A 24,786-nucleotide genomic window follows, 5' to 3' on the forward strand; every position below is an offset into this window, starting at 1 on the left:
TATAATTTGAAGTGCACTGCAAAATTATAGCTACAAATCCTAAAATTTAATCCTATAACTAATTTTTTGGTTCTCCGTAAATAAACTGAATAAATCGTAGTAAACTGAGTGTACACAGGTTTGTGTGCGTTGGTGTTCTACAAATTGGCACTGAATTATGGCAACGAATCTCCTTAAAAAACAATTAGAAAATCTAGGTATTTGTTTGAAATAGAGTCTAAATTGCATTTATAAAATTAGGCAGCCAACTTTAGGTATAAAAAATCGGCCCAGTTTTGTCAAGCATCAAAAGTGATGAAAATTAAATAATGAAATCGAACACTTAAAGAAATCTGCGAGATAAAATAATGAGAACTTCAGTAGAGTACTTTCGTTAAAACATAAACAAAATATATGAAGCAAAAGTGCCACAAATAAAATAGCATTAATTTTTCGCGTGGTCAAGCAAATATTATAATAGTTTGGGGAGAAGGAAATTCATTATTTTTGCGAAAAAATTTTGCACAAATGATTTAAAATTGTTTTATGTACAAAATACAGATGAGCTTCCTTTATTTCTGTGATTTTATCCACATTTTCGACATTTTCTTGAACATCAAAAATGCCTGCACAGAATCGGTGAAACTAAAATTGCACGTAATTCGCTGTTACAGTATCGGCACCATAAACACCATTCACAATTTCAGCGACCTGCTGGCCTGGGATTGCATTTTCGTCTTTATCGAAGAACAGCTATGAAATTTATCGAGTTTTCTTTTCTTTTTTCTGACTTCTATTGACTGACACCTTGTAACTCACAACTGAATGGAACACACAAAAAAGAGTAAAGGAACTTTTTCAGTGTGAAATGCCACCGTGACTACGCGCATAAACTTCAAATAGTTTGATTGATACTTTACGAGATATCAATCACTACAGCACTAGAGCATCTACCGAGAAAATAATGGATTTTTTTCCGCAAACCATGTTTTATTGGCACACCTATTTAATAATATAGAAAATTACTACAAAAAGCTTTTTCGGCCAGTGCAAAAATTTCGTATTTTCCCAGTTTACGCTCCTTAGTGAATACCTCATACTAGAATTAATATTTGCCTCAATAAAAATTTATGAAAAAACTATCGCAAAAAAAAAAGTTGACAACAATATTCCCGCATAATAATAATGTAGCTAATTTACAAACTATGCGCGCCAACGCCAAAAATTATGCCATAAATATTGCAATGCTACTAAAAACCGCATTATTATATTTACCAAGCGCATTTAAGTAAGCACACAAGCGTACATATTCGTGATCATACGAGCACTCACGTACACATACACCTATCATATCTTGTCTATGTATGCGTAGTTATGTGAGCGGTATGAAATTTCAACTATCACTTACATTAATTGAACTGCATTAATCGTATTAATAGCAGCAATTATGGTGCCAACGGAAATGTAGACACACATACACACACACACACTTGTCAACGTCTACCTACATACGCACATAATTTCATATGTATGCAGTTATTATCGTTTTGCGCCACTACACACTTCCTCCTCTTTGTCGACAATCAAAATAAAGTTTTACGAAACTTTTTACAAAGGTAAATAAATAAAGCATAAATTCAGGCGCAGTGGCATAGGATATGCAATACGAATACGCCGTCAAACATGCAGGGCACATATAATGCAATTACGTGGCTATTTACACGTACACATACGCACATATGCGGCAAGTCGCGTGTGTTTGTGTGGATGTGAATCTTTCTTGCTATTCTTCTTGTTATTGTTGTTCTGATCGCGCGCGTATGTTCACCGCTTTACACAAGCAATAAATGTTGATTTTCGCTTTTGGTAAATTAACATTTATTACAACACATTGACGTCGAACGACGCATCCAACATACGCATATACAACAAACATATTGTTCATGTGCTACACACATACATACGTACGTATGTGTGTATATAACCATGTGCTTTCAAATAGACACACATACATAGTCGCGTTTTGGTGGCAAACACTTAATACCAGCGAGCTTAATTGCTTCGGTTGGAATTTATATGCCGCACATAATTGCTGCGTAATATGCGCGTACGCGAATGAAAAATCATTGCAGCATTTTAGGCAATTTCCAACACAATTCGAATACACGCACACAAGCGCACCAGCGTACAAGCGCACAGTGTGTGACGCATTCGCACCAAACACTCATGCAATGATTACAATTGGGCACATGAACGAATGGGAGAAATGGCAATAAAGAAGTTTTTGTATAGTAATTTGGGACTCTGCAGTTCGATGTTGCCGTTGTAAATACCTCGACGCCCGAAAGGCGGCTTGTGGTATGTGCGCGCGTAATCAGGTGACATGATGCAGGGATTTCCGCTTTCACGCCGCAGCGCGACACAGATGGCAGAAGTGTGTGCGGCAGTGTAACGATAATAGCAACATTTACGGCAACAGCAAAAGCGGGAAATACCCAAATGAAGAACATTGAACTTAATGATTAAACAAATTGTTCGCATATGATGTTACAGAGGGCGGGGGGAGAGAGCGCGAAGGATAGATAAAACGGTTTTTGGCGTTAGCGCGCATACATACTTAGATTTGATAGAGATAAACATTTATCTTTTATTATAAAAAAAAACAACGTTATGGGTTGAAAAAAGTTATTATTGCGTTATATTTAAAAGCAACCGTGTCTGCTACAAAATTATGCAAAATAAATGTATTCACCACAAAGAAAGCTGGAAAAAATAATAGGACTATCAATAAGTTCGTGCGGTTTTTTTTCGAAATTTGAAACTTTATTGACGTAAAATGGTTACAAATTTAATATTCAAAATATTGTCCATCGCTTACTACTACTTTTTCCCATCTTTCTGGCAATTCACGGATTCCCTTTGTGAAAAATTCGGTCGGTTTTGCCGCAATCCACGAATCGATCCATTTTTTGACTTCATCGTAATTACGGAAGTGCTGGTCAGCCAGGCCATGTTGCATCGATCGGAAGAGATAGTAATCGGATGGCGCAAGGTCTGGACTATACGGCGGGAGGGGTAGGACATCCCATTTGAGCGTTTCTAAGTATGTTTTGACCACTTGTGCAACATGTGGCCGAGCATTGTCATGTTGCAAAATAACTTTGTCGTGTCTATCGGCGTATTGCGGCCGTTTTTCTCGCAGTGCTCGGCTCAAACGCATCAATTGTCGTCGGTAGACATCCCCCGTAATCGTTTCATTCGGTTTCAGTAGCTCATAATACACAACACCCAGCTGGTCCCACCAGATACACAGCATAACCTTCAGGCCATGAATATTCTGCGCCGACGTCGATGTTGAAGCATGGCCAGGGTATCCATACGTTGCCCGACGTTTTGGATTGTCGTAATGGACCCACTTTTCATCGCCAGTCACAATTCGATGCAAAAAACCCTTTCTTTTGTGCCGTTGAAGCAGTTGTTCGCATGCCATAAAACGGCGTTCAACGTCTCTTGGCTTCAATTCATACGGCACCCAATGGCCTACCTTTCGGATCATTCCCATGGCTTTTAAACGTTTGGAAATGGTTGATTGATCAACTCCCAAAGTTTTTGCAACCTCTTCTTGCGTTTGAGCCGGATCTTGATCGAGCAATTCCTCCAATTCGGTATCCATGAACTTTGGCGGCGCACCCTCGCGTTCTTCGTCTTCCAAGCCAAAATCACCACTTTTAAAGCGTGCAAACCACTTCTGGCACGTTCGCTCAGATAGAGCATGCTCACCATAAACTTCCACCAAGATACGATGACTTTCGGCTGCTTTTTTCTTCATATTAAAATAATGAAGAAGAATTCCCCGCAAAACCACATTATTTGGCACGAAATTCGACATTTTCAAGTGTGGTAAAAATATTGTTGTTTACGCTTCAAATAAAAAACTTATACTGACGTTTGTGCCTTACGACAGTAGCTCTCCAATGAATGTTTGGAAATGTGGATCGATGGAATAATAATCAAGTTACGCCATCTGTTGTAAAACCGCACGAACTTATTGATAGTCCTATTAAAACCGTATGTAGGTAAATATGCCGATAGAAATTTACTTGATTGTTTCGAAATTTAGCTTACAAAATAAAGCAGCAACCCCAGCTAAAAGATTATGGTATATACATAAACCCGGCTTCTTGTTTCGAAATGGCATTTAGAGTGTAAAGTTCGGTTTACTTAGTAAAGCGACATTTTAGTTTACATAAGCTGAAAGTATATCATCCCTGCAGATAGAAATCTCAGACTACAGCAAATGCAATATTAATGTAAGAAAGTTTTATAGATTTTAAAAAAAGAAGTTTCATAAATATTGTATTTCCTGTAATCCGATTTTTAAAGTTAACGCATTGAAATGGAACTCATCTTACTGGCATTACGAATGCTGCTATAATTTTATGGCAAATTCAGTTTAGAGTTCCGTTTTCAAAGTAGACATAATTAAACCAGGCAATTACTTTGCTACTAGTTTTTGAGCGAATGAATTTTACTTTATTTATTGTACTTCGTATAATTTCACAGCAAATAAACTTTTATAGCAAACCAAATTTTATAGCAAATATGGAAATTAGCGCTAACATTCATTATGTATTCTTAGATATCTTTTAGCAGTATTTTTAGCAGAACACTAGCATATAATCTCTTTTATTTAGTTTTATAGCATACAAGCTTGAGACTAATTATAATAATGCCATAATTTTAGGGCATATTAAAAAGCATAGGCTATTCGAATAAACTAATTGAACATTTTTAAGGGTATTTAGAGTAATTATAAGCATGCTATAATTTTATGGCAAGTTGGAAAGTATAGAAAATTACTCTATACCTATGTCTTTTTACATGAATTTTAGACTGATGATAAGGATATCATAATCTATGGCAAATGAAAAATTATAAAAAATAGTTAAAAAATTCATTGAATAATATTTTGAAGTAAGCCAGAATGAATTCTTGCTTTTTTCTGGCCATTTAGACTGATTTCCAAGAATGCCATAATTTTATAGCAAAGTAATAAATATAAAAAATAGCTAGACAATTCATTCAATAATATTTTTCAGTAATCCAGAATGAGTTTTAACATTTTTCATGCAATTTAGGCCGATTGTAATGATGCCATAATTTTATGGCAAAATAAAAGTTATAAAAAATAGTTAAACAATTCATTGAATAATATTTTGAAGTAACCCAGAATGAATTTTTGCATTTTTCTGGTCATTTAGACTGATTTCTAAGAATGCCATAATTTTATAGCAAGTAATAAATATAAAAAATAGTTAGACAATTCATTGAATAATATTTTTCAGTAATCCAGAATGAATTTTAACATTTTTCATGCAATTTAGGCCGATTGTAATGATGCCATGAATTTTAGACTGATGATAAGGATATCATAATCTATGGCAAATGAAAAATTATAAAAAATAGTTAAAAAATTTATTGAATAATATTTTGAAGTAAGCCAGAATGAATTCTTGCTTTTTTCTGGCCATTTAGACTGATTTCCAAGAATGCCATAATTTTATAGCAAAGTAATAAATATAAAAAATAGTTAGACAATTCATTGAATAATATTTTTCAGTAATCCAGAATGAGTTTTAACATTTTTCATGCAATTTAGGCCGATTGTAATGATGCCATAATTTTATGGCAAAATAAAAGTTATAAAAAATAGTTAAACAATTCATTGAATAATATTTTGAAGTAACCCAGAATGAATTTTTGCATTTTTCTCATTTCATTTAGACTGATTTCTAAGAATGCCATAATTTTATAGCAAAGAATTAAATATAAAAAATAGTTAGACAATTCATTGAATAATATTTTTAAATAACCCAGAATGAATTTTTGCATTTTTCTGGCCATTTAGACCGATTGTAATGATGCCATAATTTTATGGCAAAATAAAAGTTATAAAAAATAGTTAAGCAATTAATTGAATAATATTTTGAAGTAAGCCAGAATGAATTTTTCATGCCATTTAGACTGATAATAATGATGCTATAATTTTATAGCAAAGTAAAAGATATAAAAATAGTTGGACATCTCATTGGATAATATTTTTTGGGTAATCCAGAACGAATTTAGCACTTTAGACTGATTGTAAAAATGCCATAATTTTATAGCAAAGTGCATAATGTAAGAAATGGCTTGCAAATGTTTTAGGTATTTCTACGTGTTGCATTTATGAAACTTCAAAAATCTATAGTTTGTAAACAAATCTGTAAATATTTGTGTGCACTGAAAACTATCAGGTACTGTCAAACTTATTTGGTAGCATAATTTAATTTATAAATTTTTTATAAAACAAAATTGGAGTAAAAGTCGCTAAGGTGACATTTTTGAAATTACTTCCATAATTCTGGGCATATAGACTTTAAACAATAATTTTGATTTTTAAACAATAATTTTAGGAATGGTAAATTAAAAAACAAATGCGTAATTTTATTTAGAAAAAAATTTGTTGTATTTTAAACTGAATAGGCATATAAAATATGAAACTTTATTTAAGATAATTTATTTTTAATTCTCAGAAAAAAGCGCGGTTTTATTTATTTTATGTTCACTTTAAAAGCAACAAGTAAGAACTGTTTATACTTTTGCAAAATCACTTTTATAATTATAGCAACAACTATTCACAACACTTAGCGTCGCTTTCTAGTAAACATTTAGCTAATATTTTTATAAATTCTTTTATGCAATTTTCATTACCTTTTGGCCTTGTTAATTCTGCTTGGCATTTTCCGCTATGTACTTCCTTATTAGTTTTTAGTTCGTATTTTCTGATACCTTGCCGCTTCGTTATATTACAAAAAAAAAACATAGTTGTGATATTTTCACTCCGATTTGTTTTCCATAAAATTATGTTCAACTATAAACTTATTTCATACTATAAAAAATATTATGCGTAAATATGAACTAGCAATGCAACAAAATCCCCCCCAAAAAAAATTTACAAAAAATTGCTTAGAAACCTATTCAAAATTCTTGCCCCCTATTATTAGTTTAGTTTTATGCGTTTTTTTTTTTTTTTGTTTTTTGTCCTAATTTTTCTATTATATTGTAATACTATACCAAATGGGTTTTTTATTCATAAAATTTATAAAGTGTTTTACCCCTGCATTTGTCTCTATGTATGTATGTCAATACGCCTATATGCTTACATTTCCCCGATGCAGCGCTGCCCTACAGCAGGCTTTGCTCATTTGATTTTTTTTTCGAATTAGCTAATTTAATTTCCAATACATTTTTATTTAAAAAAAAATTCTAATTACAAATACTTGATATAAAAAAAAATAGCAGATGTCGTGATCTAATCCAATTGGTATTAAAATAAGTTGATTTACAAGATTCTGTATTCAAAGCGTTCAGCCTAAAAAATATATTTTCCAAAAATGTAAAATATGCTAGTGCACATTTAGATCAACATATCAGTCTTGAATTAGCAAAAATAAAGTGTTTGACTGTTTTACGCGAAGTTTGCTGTTCATTTAACTGGAATTTGTACTCGTTATAGAACTTTTTCTATAAGTATATCATAGGAAATTAGCCATTGAAGCGTAGTGCATTAGATTTAAAATCAAAATCATTTATTTAGAATCTGTAGAAAGAAAATATATTTTCTATATTTACTTATAGAAACATTATAGGTATAGACTAAAATTTACAAAAAATACTCGAACATTTTAATTATTAGCTCACAATGAGACAAAAAATTATTTTGTATTTTAGTAACAAAAAAATTCGGTCAACGAAAACTACTCAAAAACACCCTTATTAATTTTACTACTAGAATTACTCTTCGCCATAGTTTTTTTACTGAAACTTATACACATTTTTAGTTAATATTCAATTACATGAGTTCATAGATATGTAACACTTAATCTCAATATCCAAGAAATGGTATATTGCACTTGCTATAATAGTGCTATAATTTTGCTATAATTTTCGATGACTGTGGAACTAAATTTCTTGAATATGAATGTCGAAAATCGCTAAAAAAATTGAATATTGGCTTGCTATAATTTTGCTATAATTTTTATAGCAAGTCCAAACACTGGTAAAAATTGGTAATGAGTCGCTATAAAATGAAACAGCATGCATATAAATGTGGTAGTGCACTTAATATTCAAATATAAACGTGCCATAATTTTGCTATAATTTTATAGCAAACTAAAAATATGTTTCTTTGTCAGCTCAAATCTTTCTTAACTCAATTTCGGTAAGGAGTTTCAAACAACTGGATATATCCCACCAAAACTATTTCTTCTTCTATCTACACTTGCTATAAAAGCGGAAAAATGTTTATCCATCCATTCTCTTCCAAAACAAAAATCATGCAAATTATAGCAGTATAATCAGCAAGCAAGGCAAACATTTCTAATTCAAGTGCAACCATCCAATATAAAAAAAGCCAATTCCACTTTCAAAACAAAAGTGATTCACCATTTTAAATTACATTTACTCGATAATCATTATCGGACCCTTTTCACTTAAAGGACGTCAATGGAAAAATTGGCAGGTTCAATAAAGTCAGAGCACTAACGGAATGCCGTCACAACAGTGAAAAAATTCGACACAGCTAATACGTGCATTAAGTAGCAATTACAGAAATATTAGGCGCCTACGGCCAATGCTTTAGCAGACATTTATCAGCAAACGCAAATAGCCAAAATGCATTGCAAGTGGGCGAAAGAAAGCGAAAAAGTATATGAGAGAAAAAATATAAATAAAAAAAAATGTAATACGAAGAAATTTCCTCTAACTCAAAGGAAACCCAAATTCTACTTGGCCCACCACACAAACAAATCACGCTACACTGCCGCAAATTGGATTTGCGTTCGAAGCGCCTTGAGGTTTGCCCCCAAATAACCTAATTTTTCGCCAAGCGATAAGCACCCGAAATAAATGACTGAGATGGAGAGAGGCCAACAACCTTGAGTGAGGACGGCTTAGGTGACGGCTCAATGCTTCAAGCGGAAAATTAACCAAACAGCCTCGAATTTCCGACACCTAAGGCGAGTGCTATGCAACGTAAAACGAATCAACAGCATACGGCGTACGAATGAGAATTTGAGCTGCCTGTTGCCCGTTGCCCGTTGGTGATGAAACCTTAATAAGAATACGTGGAAAATGTGCCACGCGCTACGACATACACACACATATAGACCAGAAGACGATGAGAGTGGAAAAACACACGCCACACTCTGTGTCGCTCCAGGAGGCGTGCACAGACAACGGATTTTATCCTCCGCACACATAACATACTTAAGGGCGCACGTCATACTAATGTTGAGAGTTCAACGTTGGGTTAACACTTTTAAGCCATTTAAATGCAAATTAACACAGAAATATCACGTGAATGGCCGCTGTAACGCGCACACACACACACACATATATACCAGCAACACACTCATACACAGCCATTAGAATACAAGAGAATTCCTTTTGTACAAACACTAATTCCATACGCGACTCTGCGGAAAAAGTGCGACGAGTCGAATTTTGTGTAGCATATAGCACTTTGGCTTGGCTACCGTACGCCTATAAGTATGCTAAGCCAGTTTTTTAAAACTCTCATAAATTTGCCAAGGCGACTAAGGCGTACTAAGTATTAGCCATGTCGCATACGCCCACCGCTGGGATGCGCGTAAGATGTGTTGCTTTTGTGGCGGTAGGGTGAAGTAAATGAATGCGCTGTAAATTGCAGTGTTAAAGGGATTAAGAGTGAAAATAGAGTTGACCTGCAGGGAAAATACTTACGTTTCGCACTTTGCAACTCCCTTTATTCTGAGAGGAAGGCAGCACTGAATATATATTTTACAAGCAGGTGCTGATTTGAAATATTTTAAGGGTATTCCTGTAACAAAGCGCAATGAAAGTTTTTAAATTATGATAAAATTTATACAAAGAAATTTAATTCGCTTTCAAATTTCTTTGCTAAAAAGCGGTGCACTGTAAGTACAATAATAAGAAAAAAACTTGAATATTAAAACTATAATTCAAAAACGATTGAATATGTTTCAAATGCTGAATGGATATGGAAGAGGATGTAAATATTTATTTACCTAATAAAAAAATTATTTCAAAATTGTTTGCCATTCTAGAATAAGGCTGTAATTATGGACTATGATTGCTGAGGCGTTCAAAAAGATATTTTTTAATCAAAATAAAAACTCTGAACTCGAGTAAATTGCAGCTTAAGCCTTGCAATTAAAGTTTAAATTAAAAATATTGAAATAAATATTAAAAAAAAAAAAATTAACAAATTTTAAAATTTAATAGGTGTTAATATGAAATTCGTAAAGAACTAAAAAAATAAAAATTTTGTTTTATTAGTTAAAAAAAATTATTTTAAAATTAAATAAAATTAAAAATTTTTTATTAGTTTTTTTTATTAGTTAAAAAAATAAAAAAACATTATTTAAAATTAAATAAAATTAAAATTTTTTTATTAGTTATTTTTATTAGTTAAAAAAAATGTTATTAATTAAAGCAAAAATAAAAATTATTTTAAAAGTTTTGTTTTATTAGTTAAAAAAAAAAAAAAAACATTATTTAAAATTAAATAAAATTAAAATTTGTTTATTAATTATTTTTATTAAAAAAAAAAAAATGTATTAATTAAAACAAAAATAAAAATTATTTTATTAGTTAAAAAAAACAATTATTTTTATTTATTAACTAATAAAGTAGAACAATTTTCTTAAATTTTATGTACTTATATTGTGGCAAATAAAAATAAAATAAATCAAATAAAAACTAAAAAAATAAAAAACCATTCAATTAAGGCCACAAAACTGGCATTTATAAAAATTCGAAGGTTAAGAAAGCAAATGACTTCTAATTGGGTTTATGAATGGAGAAGAAATTATTTTAGCGTATCAAAAAACGATATTCAGACATTTAGCACTAATTTCGAACATAAGAAATATTATAATTAAATGAATTATAGATATTGGCCTGAAGCATACAAGAAGATGATGAAAAATTTTAAAAATTTAAAAAGAAAAGTATTAAGCAACTGCCCCAAAAACACTTAAGATACCACATCATAATATTAATATAATATAAAAATTAAGATTTTTGTAATAACGCAAAATTATTGGCCTTAAACAGCGTTGGGCTTAGAGCACTCAATAATTATTTCACTTAGCAAATATCTAAAACACTGAAAAATTGAAGAATCGGTTATAATAAAATCCACAATTTAACTATACCAAAAAACTAGTGATAGCGCAATTTAGTGGTAGGCCAAAACGCCCCATCCTGGCCTTAAAGAACATAACGTTTACTTACTTCAATAGTTGAAATTTTAAATTGAAATTTGAAAAGGTCGAGCCAAGGAGCACCAGGAGATTTGGTGGCTCCTAAAACACGCAGGCTAAAAAGCCCATTGTATTTAAAGCTCTGGAAAGAGGGTAGATAGTCAAGGAGGGAAGGAGAAAAGTATCAGCGAAAGAGATAGGAAAGAATAGAGGCAGAGATAGGAGATAGTTAGTCCTCTGAGAATTTTCCAGATTCTTTGGAAAATCTGTAAATATCCTCCTGTTTTAGAGAACGAATATTACAACATCGGAACCCAAAACTCGTAGCCGTGCTCTAGTAAAGGCAGGACACTCACAGAGAAAGTGCTCAGTGCTATCCGCCTCCTCCAAGCGTGGCAGGCATACCGGGTCCTCGATGATTCCAATGGTGGTCATATGCTGACCCCATGTATTGTGTCCTGTAATGATGGCGTCCATCAACCGAATGTCTTTCCTTCTAAGTTTTAGTAGAAAGTTTGACAGTTTTTGTCACAAAACACTGATTCCGATTATTGGCTCTGGCCCTTGTGGTGGAACCATTGATCCACCGTTGGCCAATTCATTTGCAATTTCGTTTGCTTGAGCACCGGAGTGTCCCGGAACCCATATAAGTACAAGCCTGTTTCGTCTTGCGACAGACTTAAGCTTGTTCTTACATTCTTGAACAATCTTTGAGGTTTACTTCGCGTTCTCCAGAGCCTTCAGTGCAGCTTGACTGTCACTGAAAACTCCAATCTGTTCCCCGCTCCAGCTCCTCTCGATTATCCATTCAATATTTGGGCCTCCAAAACAACAAAACCCTGCAAAAAACGACTACAAGATTAGATTAAATTAGATTTATGGGGGGTTGGACAACTCCCAGCACTCAGTCAGTAGACCATTGTACTCGTACTACACCTGGATAGAAATCAGTAGAAAGAAGAGAGATAGGAAAGATAGAAGATGGATGGTAAAAACAGATAGATTACCCCCAAAATTTATTGAATTCCGTTAAAAAAATGTTCGTCACAATTTTTGTCATTTTATCAAAATAACTTTAATCAAAAATTAAAGAATGTTTAATTGTGCCAAAATAATTTTTAATTACAAATAGTAAAAAAAAATTGTGATAATGTTTAATTCTGCCAAAATAAATTTTAATTAAAAATAATAAAAAAAAATTTTTTTTTTGTAATAACCGTTTTCACATTTTATAATTAATTTAATTAAAAATCATAAAAATCTTTTGAAATTTTTTGTTTCATTTTGTCTGAATATTTCTAATTAAACATAATGCTACTTAGTTTTTGAGAAATTCTGTTAAAAAAATGTGGGTTGTAATTTTATGTTTTTTATTTTATAAATATTTTTAGTTCAAAATTATGACACCAGACAAGAATTCTGTTATTATGTTATTTTCAATTACTCTCTCAATTTTATGCAAATAGTTTTTTATGAAATTTGTTTGATGACATTAGTAAAAAAAGAACTTGATAAAAATTAAATTATTTAAAGAAATAATTTCAATTATTTAAAGAAATAATTTAATAATATTTTAAATTTTCAATTCTTAAAAAAAAGTTTTCTTATATAAATTAGTAAAAGTTGAATTTAAAAAAAAGTATAAGAAAAATTTAAAACTTTAATCATTAAAACAAATTAGTTTAGTAGTGCTTTACATCTGAAATGATTCAAAAAAGTTTTTTCATTAAATTTCTTAAAAATTAAATTGTTAAAAACCTTACTTTAATAACATTTTAGGTTTAAATTTATTACAAAAACCTTTTTTTTATGAAAATTTGTGTTAATGAAATCACTAAAAAAATAGTTTTAAGTTTTCAGACTTAAAATTATTGAAAAAAAGTTGTTTTATTTAAGTTCTTAAAATTATTAAATAAATTAAGTCAATAATACTTTAAATTTAAAATGCTTAAAAAAAAGTGTATTTTATTTAAATTATAAAATATTGAATTATTGAAGAAAATGTGTAATAATATTTTAAATTTTAAATCATTAAAAACAATGTTTTTCTTTATTTAGATTACTAAAAAGTGAAATTAAAAAAAAATGTTTAATATTACTTAATATATTTGCCAAAATCTTTTTTTTCTTCATCTTTATTGTGAAAATAATTTAATATAATAAATAAACTTTTAGTCAACTTCGTGCTTAGAAGATATGCAATAAAATGAAAAGATGAAGTGCGAAAAATTCTACTAAAAATCCTTCTCATGGGTATTGCATAAATTAATACTTATATGTCCATAAAATTAACTAGCTACAAACAGCTTTGACTTTAAAAGCAAATTTAAAAAATAAGACCTTAAAAATCACTCACAACAGGAGTTTACGCGAAAAAGAAGGAAAACAATTGTCTAGCCTGTGGCACAAAACCAAAAACTTCAGTTTCCAAGAAAACAAATAAAAATATTTTAGCACAAAATACTTTTAAAATATGTAAAAAAATCGCAATTCATGTAAATATTTTCTGATGTCTTTATCAGAAGTATAAAAATATAGATATGTAAAGAAATTTTTTTCTCTTATTTAAAACAAACATTTTTTTTTTAATTAATTTTTTTTACTTTTTTTTTTTTTATAAAATGAAAATTCGTCATTTAACAGCTTTTTAGCTGCAACGATGCATCGGTAGGTATGCAAAAACCAAAAAACAATGCAAAAAAATACATGCCTGTGATATGTGGGCAACAACAACAAATTCGTAACTATAAACACCCTGAAAAAAAACCGCGTAGATATTTTTTTTTGAATAAAAATCAAACACAGCAAATTAGTTGAATAACATTTACTATTTACCAATACTACAAAAACGTGTCTGAAAATTTTAGACACATATTTTTTATATTTCTTATAAGCGACTTATGAATTTTTTCCTACCTTTATTTTAATTTTCAAAATTTTTTTCATTTTATAGTTTTTTTATCTAATTATTTAGCAAATATTTAACTATATAATTTTTAGCTCGGTTTAATATATATTTTTCATTTTGGTTTTTATTCAAAAAATATTTTTATGAACCTTCCAAAAATATGAATGTGTGATTAATGGTAAAATTGGTAAACGCAATTGGCTGAGTAAATAATTGAATAGCCAAGGAGTCTGGGACTTTGAAGCATAAATCCTTGCCCAATGCAGGATTTTGTTGTATCATTAAAAAAGATTGTTTCATTTCTTATAACTTTAAGTACCAATACATATATATTTTTATTTTAATAAACACTCGTAAATGATATGCAATAGTTTTAAGTAAAAAAAAAATATTTTATAAAACTGTTTTTATTTTATAAAATTTTTTTATTTTATAAAATTTTTTTATACACCAACACACAACATGGTTGCATATATATTCTTATGCATATTTAAGCTTAAAGATATAAATACATTTATCTTTTAAAAGTAAGTTAGCTTATAAGCTCAACACACGCCGTTTAAGCAGCTTTTACGCTTCATTATAGTTAACTAATTATGTTCGCCCTTATTAACTCGCAAATCTGCACACAGTTCTAACTTTAATACACATTTTTTTGATTCGCAACTGCATTTATCAAAATTTAAATAAAAAAATAGAAACAAAAACATTATTCCACACATTACAAATGGCTGTCGAAAGTGGCTGAAAAATTACTCACAATACTGTTAAGACTTTTTCGAAAAAAATTAATTAATTTCAATTGATGCTTTTTTCACACTGACAACTTCTTTAATGAAAGCTTTTTAACTCAAGTTCTTCTTATTAAAAGCTTTTTTCATGAAATTTGCGCTAACAATTTATTTAATTATATTTACTTTACATTTACACTTTCACCAGCATCAAACTCATATTTACATATACTCTCCAGCCTTATCCGGGAATTTTTATATAAGTTCCGAAACAAAGCTTCTTAATTAACGTACTAAAATATGTACATACCTACGCCCATACGTCCTTTGCAAACTTAGTTTTTAAAAAATTTATCAATATTAACTTTAAGTGAGATACTTTGTACACCTTAGACACTTAATCATTTTGGTAGTATGGGAGCTTCAATGAAAATACACAGATACAGCTTTTTTTTCTTGAGCTCTGAAGCTCAAGCGCAAAGCGCTTTTAGAGCTTCCACGGCTTGTAGATTTTCTCAAAGCTTAGTCAGTAAAACCATACATATATGTATATAAATAGTTTTCGCAGCATGGCAAAGGACGCAGAAAACTTTCTGCATAAAAATATTCAAAGCTTACTCGCTACATAGCAGGTATAGAGAACTTTTGAAAGATTAGTTAGCAAAAACGATATAAAGATAATTTTTGCAACATGCAAACAGGTGGTAGGAGCGTCCATCAGAAAATTGTTCATTACTTACTAGTTAAAAGGTGATGGGAAATATAATATGTCGAACCTTAGCTTTATTAAATTAGCGAAAGCTACCCTGCCAAGCCTTGGGAGCTTTTAGGCTGCCACACTTAGCTTGAAAGCTTGTTTAACCCAATAAAATGGCTGACTATGAAGTTTTGAAACTGATACAATTTCTATGAGACTAGTTCACTTTATGTAGATGAACGCGGTATCGGCTGGAATTTGAACAGTTTAATTGAGAATTATTGAGATGAGGAAATATATAATCCGGACAGCGCTGAAAACAGCATAATTCTAATTACTCTATTCAATTTCTGTTCAAGAATACACTACGCACAGATTCCAGTTTTTATTTAAGTCTCTGCAAAGTAATCCTCAAAGCGCTTTCCATGCTCTGATTTTGGGTAGGTATTGAACTCCTTTTACGAATTCTGCTTATTCATCTCGACCCCGCTCCAGACGATAGCCTACTCTTCTGTATCCATGATAGTCATAACATCCAGAGAGTTCATTGTAGTATTCAAAGCAACCTCATTATTAAGAGGCTTCGCGTACTTAAGCTCCAGTTAAGTTAAACTTGCAGGTGGCCATAACTCAGGCAACCCGGGGTGGAAAAGATCGCGCGGAGCCAAACCTGAATATGCTTTACTTTGTCATTAGATGGGGCATACTTTACTTACCTTGTAGTGAAGCCCTGTTTAAATACAGATAGTGTCCCACAAATCCAAACTTCTCATCTACCGTCTTCTGGCATGCCGCGTTTTCGCAACTCTTCTGAACTACGCTCGACTCATCGTTGCACTAGCATCTGTAACTGCTCTCTGCTATAAATTAGGAAGGCATTCATTAAAAATACGTCGCCTTATCTATCAACAGTTTTTGGGCTGAAGCCCTCCAAAAATATTTTCCGGACCTACATCGTTGTCCTTGTAGATACTTTATTATTTTCAAAGCAGGTCAGAATGGCCAAAGATTAATTGCAAGCAAATCACATCTATAGAGGCCAACTCTCTCCTACGAGTCAAGTCAAATTTTCACAAGGACGCATCTGATCACTAAAAAGAGGGAATTCGACTTTTGTAGTAGCTTAGAAAGCGAGCATAATCAGCGGTTCCGGTTACTCCCACTGAAGCATAGGGCCTCAGTAAAACACCTCTGTTTTTTTGCAAGAAACTTGATTTCGTTCCAAGTTTTTTCTGCCGTTTCAACTTCCTTCTGTACCGCTCTCCTCCAAGATATTTTTGAACGGCCAACCTTGCGAACACCTTGTGGATTCCAATGCAGTGCTTGACGACAGATTTAATTTGCGTCCTTGCGAAGCGTGTGCCCTATCCCCCACCACTTTGACTCCACGTCCATTTAATGAGATGCACGCTTATTTGACTATTTTGTAATATTAAGTCCATAAAGCCAAATATCCATTTAAAAAACCCCTTAAAAAAAGATTTTAAAAAAATTACAATAGAAAAATATCAAATCTGGAAATATATTTTAGTAATATCAAGAGCCCTGATAAATTAAAAAATAAAACATTTTAGAACAAAAGTGATCTGGTTAGACTTTAGAAAAGTTACAGCATTAGATTTAGAAAAAATCAAAGCGAAAAAGGCAGTTAGCAGATCTTGGGCAAGTTGTCATAGTTTCAGTTTAAAACCGATGCCTAGTTCGACCTGAATATTTATGTCCCATATGAGATCAGGGATTGATATCAGGCTTATTTTCGCTTTTGAGAAATAATTGCCCCCTATAGACACACATACACACATACACGCATACACAATTTAACTGTTAATATACACTCGCCCACATCCACACACATACAAATATACTTATTTTATGCATAAAATTTAAATTTCATTTAAATTCTAAGTACTGCAAATTTCTGAATTACAAAAAGAAAAACGAAAAACAAAAACCAACAAAAATATGTTTCTTTTTCTTTTATTTTTTCATTTCGTATTCGTACTTCTTAATTTCCTGATACTACACGCGCGCGCCCTCGACACCCGTAAATGTATGCTTCTTCGTTGGATGATGATCTACGGACAAATTTATTTGCACGCACGCACACATAAACAAATATATAAACGCACACTCGCACACACCCACACATGAACACATACTTTGTAACAATATTTCTACATGTTCATATGCACACACACACACACACAAATACATTTGCGTGAATCATATTTATGAACTGATTAATGATGAACAAAAAATTAAATAAAATTATTCAAAAACAAATTTAAAAAAAAAAAAATTTTTAAATATAAAAAAAATCAAAATAAAAATAAAAATAAAAAATAAATAAAAATTAAAAACCTACATTACGAAAAATACATTAAACATAAAATTACAACGTAATTTGAATGAAAAATTTATTTCAAATGTGTGCTAATTTTGGTTGATTTACAAATTTTAATGAAAAAATATTCTTCACTTTATTTTGAAATTGCTTTTGGCAAATTAAAAATTTGTTGGCAAAAAATTTGTAAATACTTAATGAAAAATCAAAAAAAATTTCTTCATATTTCAATCTAAAATAAAATAAATTTCACTCTTTTTCTCGTTATTTAAATGTTGCTATTTTGGACTGAATTTGAACTGTTATTAAAAAATATTTCTTTAAAAAAATATTTCTCTAAAAATTTTTTCTTTAAAAAATATTGCTTTAAAAACTATTTCCTTAAAAACTATTGCATTAAAAATTATTGTTTTTTTATTAATTTTCTTAAAAAATATTTTTTATTAATTTCCTTAAAAAATATTTTTTGATTAATTTCCTTAAAATATATTTTTATATTTATTTCCTTAAAAAATATTTTTTTTATTAATTTCCTTAAAAAACATTTTTTTATTAATTTCCTTAATTCCTTCCTCCAAAAATGTTTTTTTATTAATTTCCTTAAAAAACATTTTTTTTATTGTATTCTTTCAAAAAATATTTTTTTAACACTTTAAAAAATTTTAACACCCGTTTTCATAAAACGTTTACTCTCATTCGAAATTTTGTAAAATATTAACTGAATGTTTTTCCTTTTAAATTTTAATTGGCCGTACATTTAATGAACTGAAATGATTTTCTCGATTTATTTCGCAAATGCCAAAAATTAAAATAAAATATTAAATATGGCATTGAAAAATGACTATCGTACACGCAACAAATAACAAAAACAACAATAATCAATTTAAATCGCAATAATAATTGATTGTCATTGTGTTGGCTGTGTCATTAACGGGCATATTAATTTTTACTGTTGTTTTCGGGTGATGCGCTGATACCACAAATCAACCATGAAATTGCATTAATGGCATAAATAAAAAAATTAAATTATTAAAAAAAAAACTGTTAATTCAATCATAAATCTCGAAACTGACAATCGCTGTGGCATTAAAATTTCAATAAAAATGACAATAAACGCACACACACGCACTCACACACATACATATACATATCGTTTAATTGCACACTACTCGCACCGACTGCCTGCTCCAATACTCACGCACGCCATGACGCTACAACTGCTACCATGACCACCACCACTACCACACCAACAACAACAACAACAATAAAACAGCATCATCATTCGACCGCCACTATCCCGACGTCCGCTGCCGTCGTCGCTGCTGCAGCCGCAGCTGCCCAACAGCAAGCCGCTCAAGCCCAAGCTCAGGGTACATCGCAGACGAATGCCGCCAATGCTGCTGCCGTTGCCGCTGCCGCTGCGCTCGCCATGAGTGCGGGCGCTGCCGGTGGTGGGGTGGGAGCGGGCGCTGGCGCTCATCATGTGCAGCATCATCACCATCATCAGCTAGAAGTGGGCAAGAAGCGTGCCGCTGCGGACAATGACATGTTGCAACTGGTATTTGTTCTTCTTCTTCTTCACTTTGTGTTTTTGTTTTCTTGTATTTGTTTTGTTGTATTAAATAATTATTTGTCTGTTTTGTTTTTTGTTGTGTTTGTGTTCGTTTGTTTTGTGTTGTTTAGTTAAATATTTTTTTTTTTCAAACAATATTTCATATAAATTAATTAATACATACCTACAAAAAAAAATTATGATAAACTCAAATTATGATAATTTTTTTGTTTATTCTAAAATTTCAATGAATATTGTTCGTATAAAAACTTTAAATATAATATTTTTATACACCTTTTCCTATTTGTTATTTAAATTATTTTGCGCAACTTCCATTAGACCTAACACTTTTTTATAATCAGTTCAATTTTTATTTCCAGTATTTTTTTTCTGCTCCAACAAAAATTTCCTAAATCCCACAACCATAGACTGACTTCTAAACTAAACTCATCTTTGCTTATAATTTGCTGCCTGGTGTGTGCTCGGCGTTGCATAATTTTGCGCTGTGCATGCTTTAACGCTTGTATTATTTTAATCACACAGCTTTATGAATATTGCAGACGAAAAGTCGGAAGCTTAACAAAAGTAATAATAAGAAAAATTACGAAATTAAGGCTTGGTTTATAGAGCTTGACAAACTCATTCTCGATAGTTCACGTGTGGCTATCGCCTTTTATATGTTGCTTTGCGCGGCTTAAAAAATTGAGTACGCTTGCGCGGTAAGCTTAAAGTTTTAAAAGCTTTTTGGAAAGGTCACCTGCTATCGGTTGAGGAAAGGTTTTTTTATTTCTTCGTTCCTTGAAATACTTGAAAAGTGATATGTAACCATGCAGGTGGAATCTTAAATCTTAAACTTGTGAACCCGTAGAGTTTTTGTTGTATATTAAAAGCTTTAAAATTTGGCGGATTCAAGCATTTTGTTAAATACTTCTGTATCTGTATATCTGTTTAAGCGGTAGACGTTAATTTTTACACAGAGCTTTTAGGTTATAAACAACCTACTATTTAGTAGATTAAAATGGTGTCCGAAAGCTTTCAAAAACTGGAAAATAATTTTACTTTCACTAAAAGTGCATGTGAATATAAAACGTAATTGGCAATGAGGCTTTCTTAAAACTTGCAGCTTGTGAGGAACTGAAAAGCAGCTTCGTAAAAAAGAGCTGGGGACTTGGAAATGTCTTTTGGCTTTCGTTGAGCTTTCAACTTTTTTTTTTGATAATAATACATTGCGTATTTATTTTTATTACAACTCACATGCAAATTTAAGGCATCAAACCATTTAAGACTACTGCGGAGCTTTCGCAGTTAAGATTAGTTTACCTTTTTTGAGAAAAAGTGTGCTTTTGAGCGACTTATACCGAAGGATATACCGAAAGTAGTAGGCTTACAATAAAACAAAAAGCATGTTTCTATTAAATAGTGGCTAGCCCTCAGCAGGAAGCTACCGCAATTGGCTATGAAAAAAAGTTCGAATAAAAAACATCTCTCATTCGAGGGTGACGTACCTAAAGTAACTATGGCCTAATAACCGACTGCTGCGCTCCTCATTTGTAGAACTAATATACATTAAAATGCGCGCCGCCTATTGGAGTTTTTTTTATGCAAAGGAAGCATCGAAACCCCCACCCCGTCAGTTTTGGACTTAAGTCCAAACTAAACTAACTTCTACCGTCACAGTACCGTTCCCCCAGTACTACCGTCAAGTAACTCGTCAGGAGGCAGTTTGAGCATTACACTCAACGTCAGCTACTGTTCTGATGCGATACGTCAGCATTTGAATCTACCTGTTTCCCCTCACTATAAAATCATTTCATGAGATAGCCACCCGGATCGTATCTGTATGCCATGATGTCCCTGTTGACGTCACAGAAATGTTAGTTTCTAAGTGTGGTATCGGTTTCTTGGTTTATATTATACACTTTCTTGACGTTCGCGTCTCCGACTTTCCTGCTCGCCGTGCCGGAGTTGCTGTATCATTTCGGCGGGCACGTGCTGTACTTGGCTCATTTCGCTCATTCTTGGAAATCATTTACGGGACTGTCGTCACTAAAACGCTGACTTTTAACAGTTATTATGTTGTTCACGTAGTATATCAATCAATTTGATAAACGCCTAAGCCAGAGTGGTCTCAATCAATCAAATTTTCGTATGAGCCAACCCCAATTCCTACCATCCCGCTTGGCTTTGATAACTCACATTCGAGTGATAAGTATTGAGATGATTGATTAGTGTATGGGGTGGTTAAATAAATAAGTGCACGCACACACTTTAGGGAGTATTTTTGCAAACGATGGTCGTAGTCAGTTAAGAGTTTGTTCGTGGTACAAAATTTACAAATTGAGTGGTTGGCGTGTGCAGAAATAGCAGAAACCATACTAATATGGTCAGTTGACGCAGATCTAAGCGGACTAGTTTGACGTTAAAAAACGGTTTTAAAAAATAAAAGATAGGAAACAACGTCAAAAAGCTTTCATGAGCTTTACATGCTAAACTTTCCGATGACTAAGGGCTTCACAAAATGCGCTTAAGTGAACTTCATTTCGATATAATTTTAAATTTTGTTTCGAACAGGAAAACTATTACAGAAGCTCATAACAAACACCCAAAATATAATTAGGGCGCGTGACTGCTGGTTAAAAAACTGTCAAGGCTTTCTGCAATAGTAAAAAGGGGAAATTTCTTAGATGTTCTTTTTGAACAGCTATTAAGGAAACTGGTTTTAGCAGCTCAAAGGCTCCGCAGTCTCAAAGTTTTGTGCAAAGCTGCGCCAAATTAACGGCGGATTGCAAAAATTTAGCAGCTTAAACAAGAGTAATGAGTCGGGACAAAAGTGCAGAATCGCCATTCGGAAGCCATAGGTTTGAATCTCCTTGAAACAGCAAAATGAAGAAAAAGCTTTCTTTAATATTGGCCGCCCCTCGGCAAGGAATGACAAACCTCCGAGTGTATTTCTGTCATGAAAAAGCCTTTCGTAAAAAATATGTGCCGTTTGGAGTCAGCTTCAAACTGTAGGTAGCCCTATCCATTTGTGGAACAACATCAAGACGCGAGGACCCAAAAACGTTTTTTTTTTCTTAAAGAAAAACTCAAAAGCTTTACAAAAGCTCGAAGTGTTTAATATTTTGCAGTCTACCACACTTTGCCTTTCAACTTGGGGTTCAGAAAGCTTTTAACGAGATTGAAAATGCTAAAGTTTTTACTCCCGCTAAGTTGGCTGCAAATTATATACTAAACTTTATGTGTCACTTTTCGATTACTTGTTTGAAACATTATAAGATTCAAGAAGACCTTAACTGCAGCATTCAACAGAAATATTATTGAAGAGTTTATAGGGTGTAGACAACAGGTACTTTTTTGAAGAAAAAGCTTCTAAGAAGCTTGAGCTTTTTTCTGAAAAACATAAAAAGTCTTAAGGAGTTCGAGCAACTAAATAATTTAATTAAAAATAATATCATTTCTTAAAAAAAAAAGCTTTAAGAAGCTCGAGATTTCATATTAAGGCAAAGCTTTCAAGAAGCGCGAAAATGTATTTAATTTAGTTGATCATAAATTTAATTTGGAATACTAACAAAGCAAAGAAAAACTTATTTCACAAATATTTTCGTTACAAAAAGCTTTTAAAAAGCTGGAAACTCTTCAACATTTAACACAAATAATATTGAAAGTTTATAAGGTGTAGTCCTTTTGTTTTGGAGAAAAAGCTTCTACGAAGCTCGAGCTTGTACCTCAAAACAAAAAGCTTTTAAGGAGTCCGTGTAACTAAATAACTTAATTAGAAGTAATATTCATTTGTGAATAAAAGCTTCTAGAGCTTTTACCTTAATGCAAAAGCTTTTAAAGAGCTTGAAAATCGAGATAATTTAATTAGTCACAAAATTCACTTTTAATATTAAGGAAATCAAGGAAAATATTTTTCACGAATATTTTCGGTAAAAGTGAGGTTTTAAAAAGCTTGAAATAGGGTGAAGACAATAGGGCCCCTTCTAAGATACTCGAGCTTTTATCTTAAAAGAAAAGGCTTTTAAGGAGTTGGAGTAACAAAATAATTTGATTAGAAGTAATACTCATTTGATAATCAAAGTTTTAAGGAGCTCGAGCTTTTACCTTAATGCAAAAGCTTTCGAAAAGCTTGAAAATCTGAATAATTTAATTAATCACAAAATTCACTTTTAATAAAGCCAGGAAAACATTTTTCAGAAATATTTTTGTTAAAAAAAGCTTGAAACTTTTCAAAAACTTTATGAAAACTTCTAAATCAGCAATTTATGTTGAAAAAATAAAGCACACACAAATTTATGAAATATATGTTTCGAAAAGCTGAAGCTTTCAGAAAGCTCAAAGCAATTGCAGTCTTAATTATGTTAACTTGCTTATCACTAGCTTATTCCCGCTTATCATAGAATAAAAAAATGCTAAGCTTTATTTCAATAACGCAGGCTTATGTGCTTAAAAGCTTTAAGACAATAGAGCTTTCATATATTTTGAAATGCTTTGAAAATTGTTTGCAGTTCCCTTAATATTTTTTTGCTAGTTTGTTTTCTTTGTTTTTTCTGTTTTTGTAGCCCCACAATTTAAGACGTAATCCACACTCGTATTTAAATATCTACCACCGAAAGCTATTAGCAAACAAAAGCTGAGCAAAACAACAAAACACAACTTAGCACTTACGCAAAATATAACACATTTATTGAAACCTGTTTTTTTTTATGTGAACTAATATTATTTTTTATATTATATATAAAACAGTATTAGAAGTTTAAAGCTCAAAAACGTACTTTGGAATTGTAAACCTATTGATTTGTTTATGTCTAGTAAAGAACAAAGCTAGTTAATTAAAAATAATCCTTTACTCAAGAACCGCTCATCATTACCACTTAACTAATTTCATGTGTTTTTCTTTCTGTGTATTCTTTTCTTCCACAACGTTTGTTTGCATCATTTGCGTTTCTACACAATGTGTGCCATTGTTTGTGTTCTATCATCAAAACAAAAAAAAAAAATAAATAAAAAAATAAAAAAAACCTTGCATCGCCTACTAACAACAACAATGAACCAAATATCATTAAAAATAAAAAATAAAAAATAAAACTACAACACCGCCACCTCAATGCCTACTACTTACTACTATTTGCCTATGCAACCATCATCATCATCACCATAACCACCACCACCCCCACCACCACTACTACTACTACTACTACTACTACTTCTAATTGCAACTCTGCCCGCATCTACTACCACCACTACTGCCATGTGTCTTCTACTGCGC

At 31.7% G+C, this 24,786-nt stretch overlaps 1 protein-coding gene across 1 annotated transcript in view; it reads left to right on the top strand.

The window, feature by feature from the left end:
- Positions 1–24,786, top strand: part of LOC128868435 (ice-structuring glycoprotein-like) — a 215,919-nt gene that overhangs the window by 183,536 nt on the left and 7,597 nt on the right. Inside the window, exon 6 of the mRNA XM_054110522.1 lies at positions 19,239–19,523. Coding sequence (XP_053966497.1) covers positions 19,239–19,523 — 285 coding nt within the window. The remainder of the gene's footprint in view (positions 1–19,238; positions 19,524–24,786) is intronic.

The sequence above is a fragment of the Anastrepha ludens genome, chromosome 6 (genome assembly GCF_028408465.1).
Source record: "Anastrepha ludens isolate Willacy chromosome 6, idAnaLude1.1, whole genome shotgun sequence".
Taxonomy (NCBI): Eukaryota; Metazoa; Arthropoda; class Insecta; order Diptera; family Tephritidae; genus Anastrepha; species Anastrepha ludens.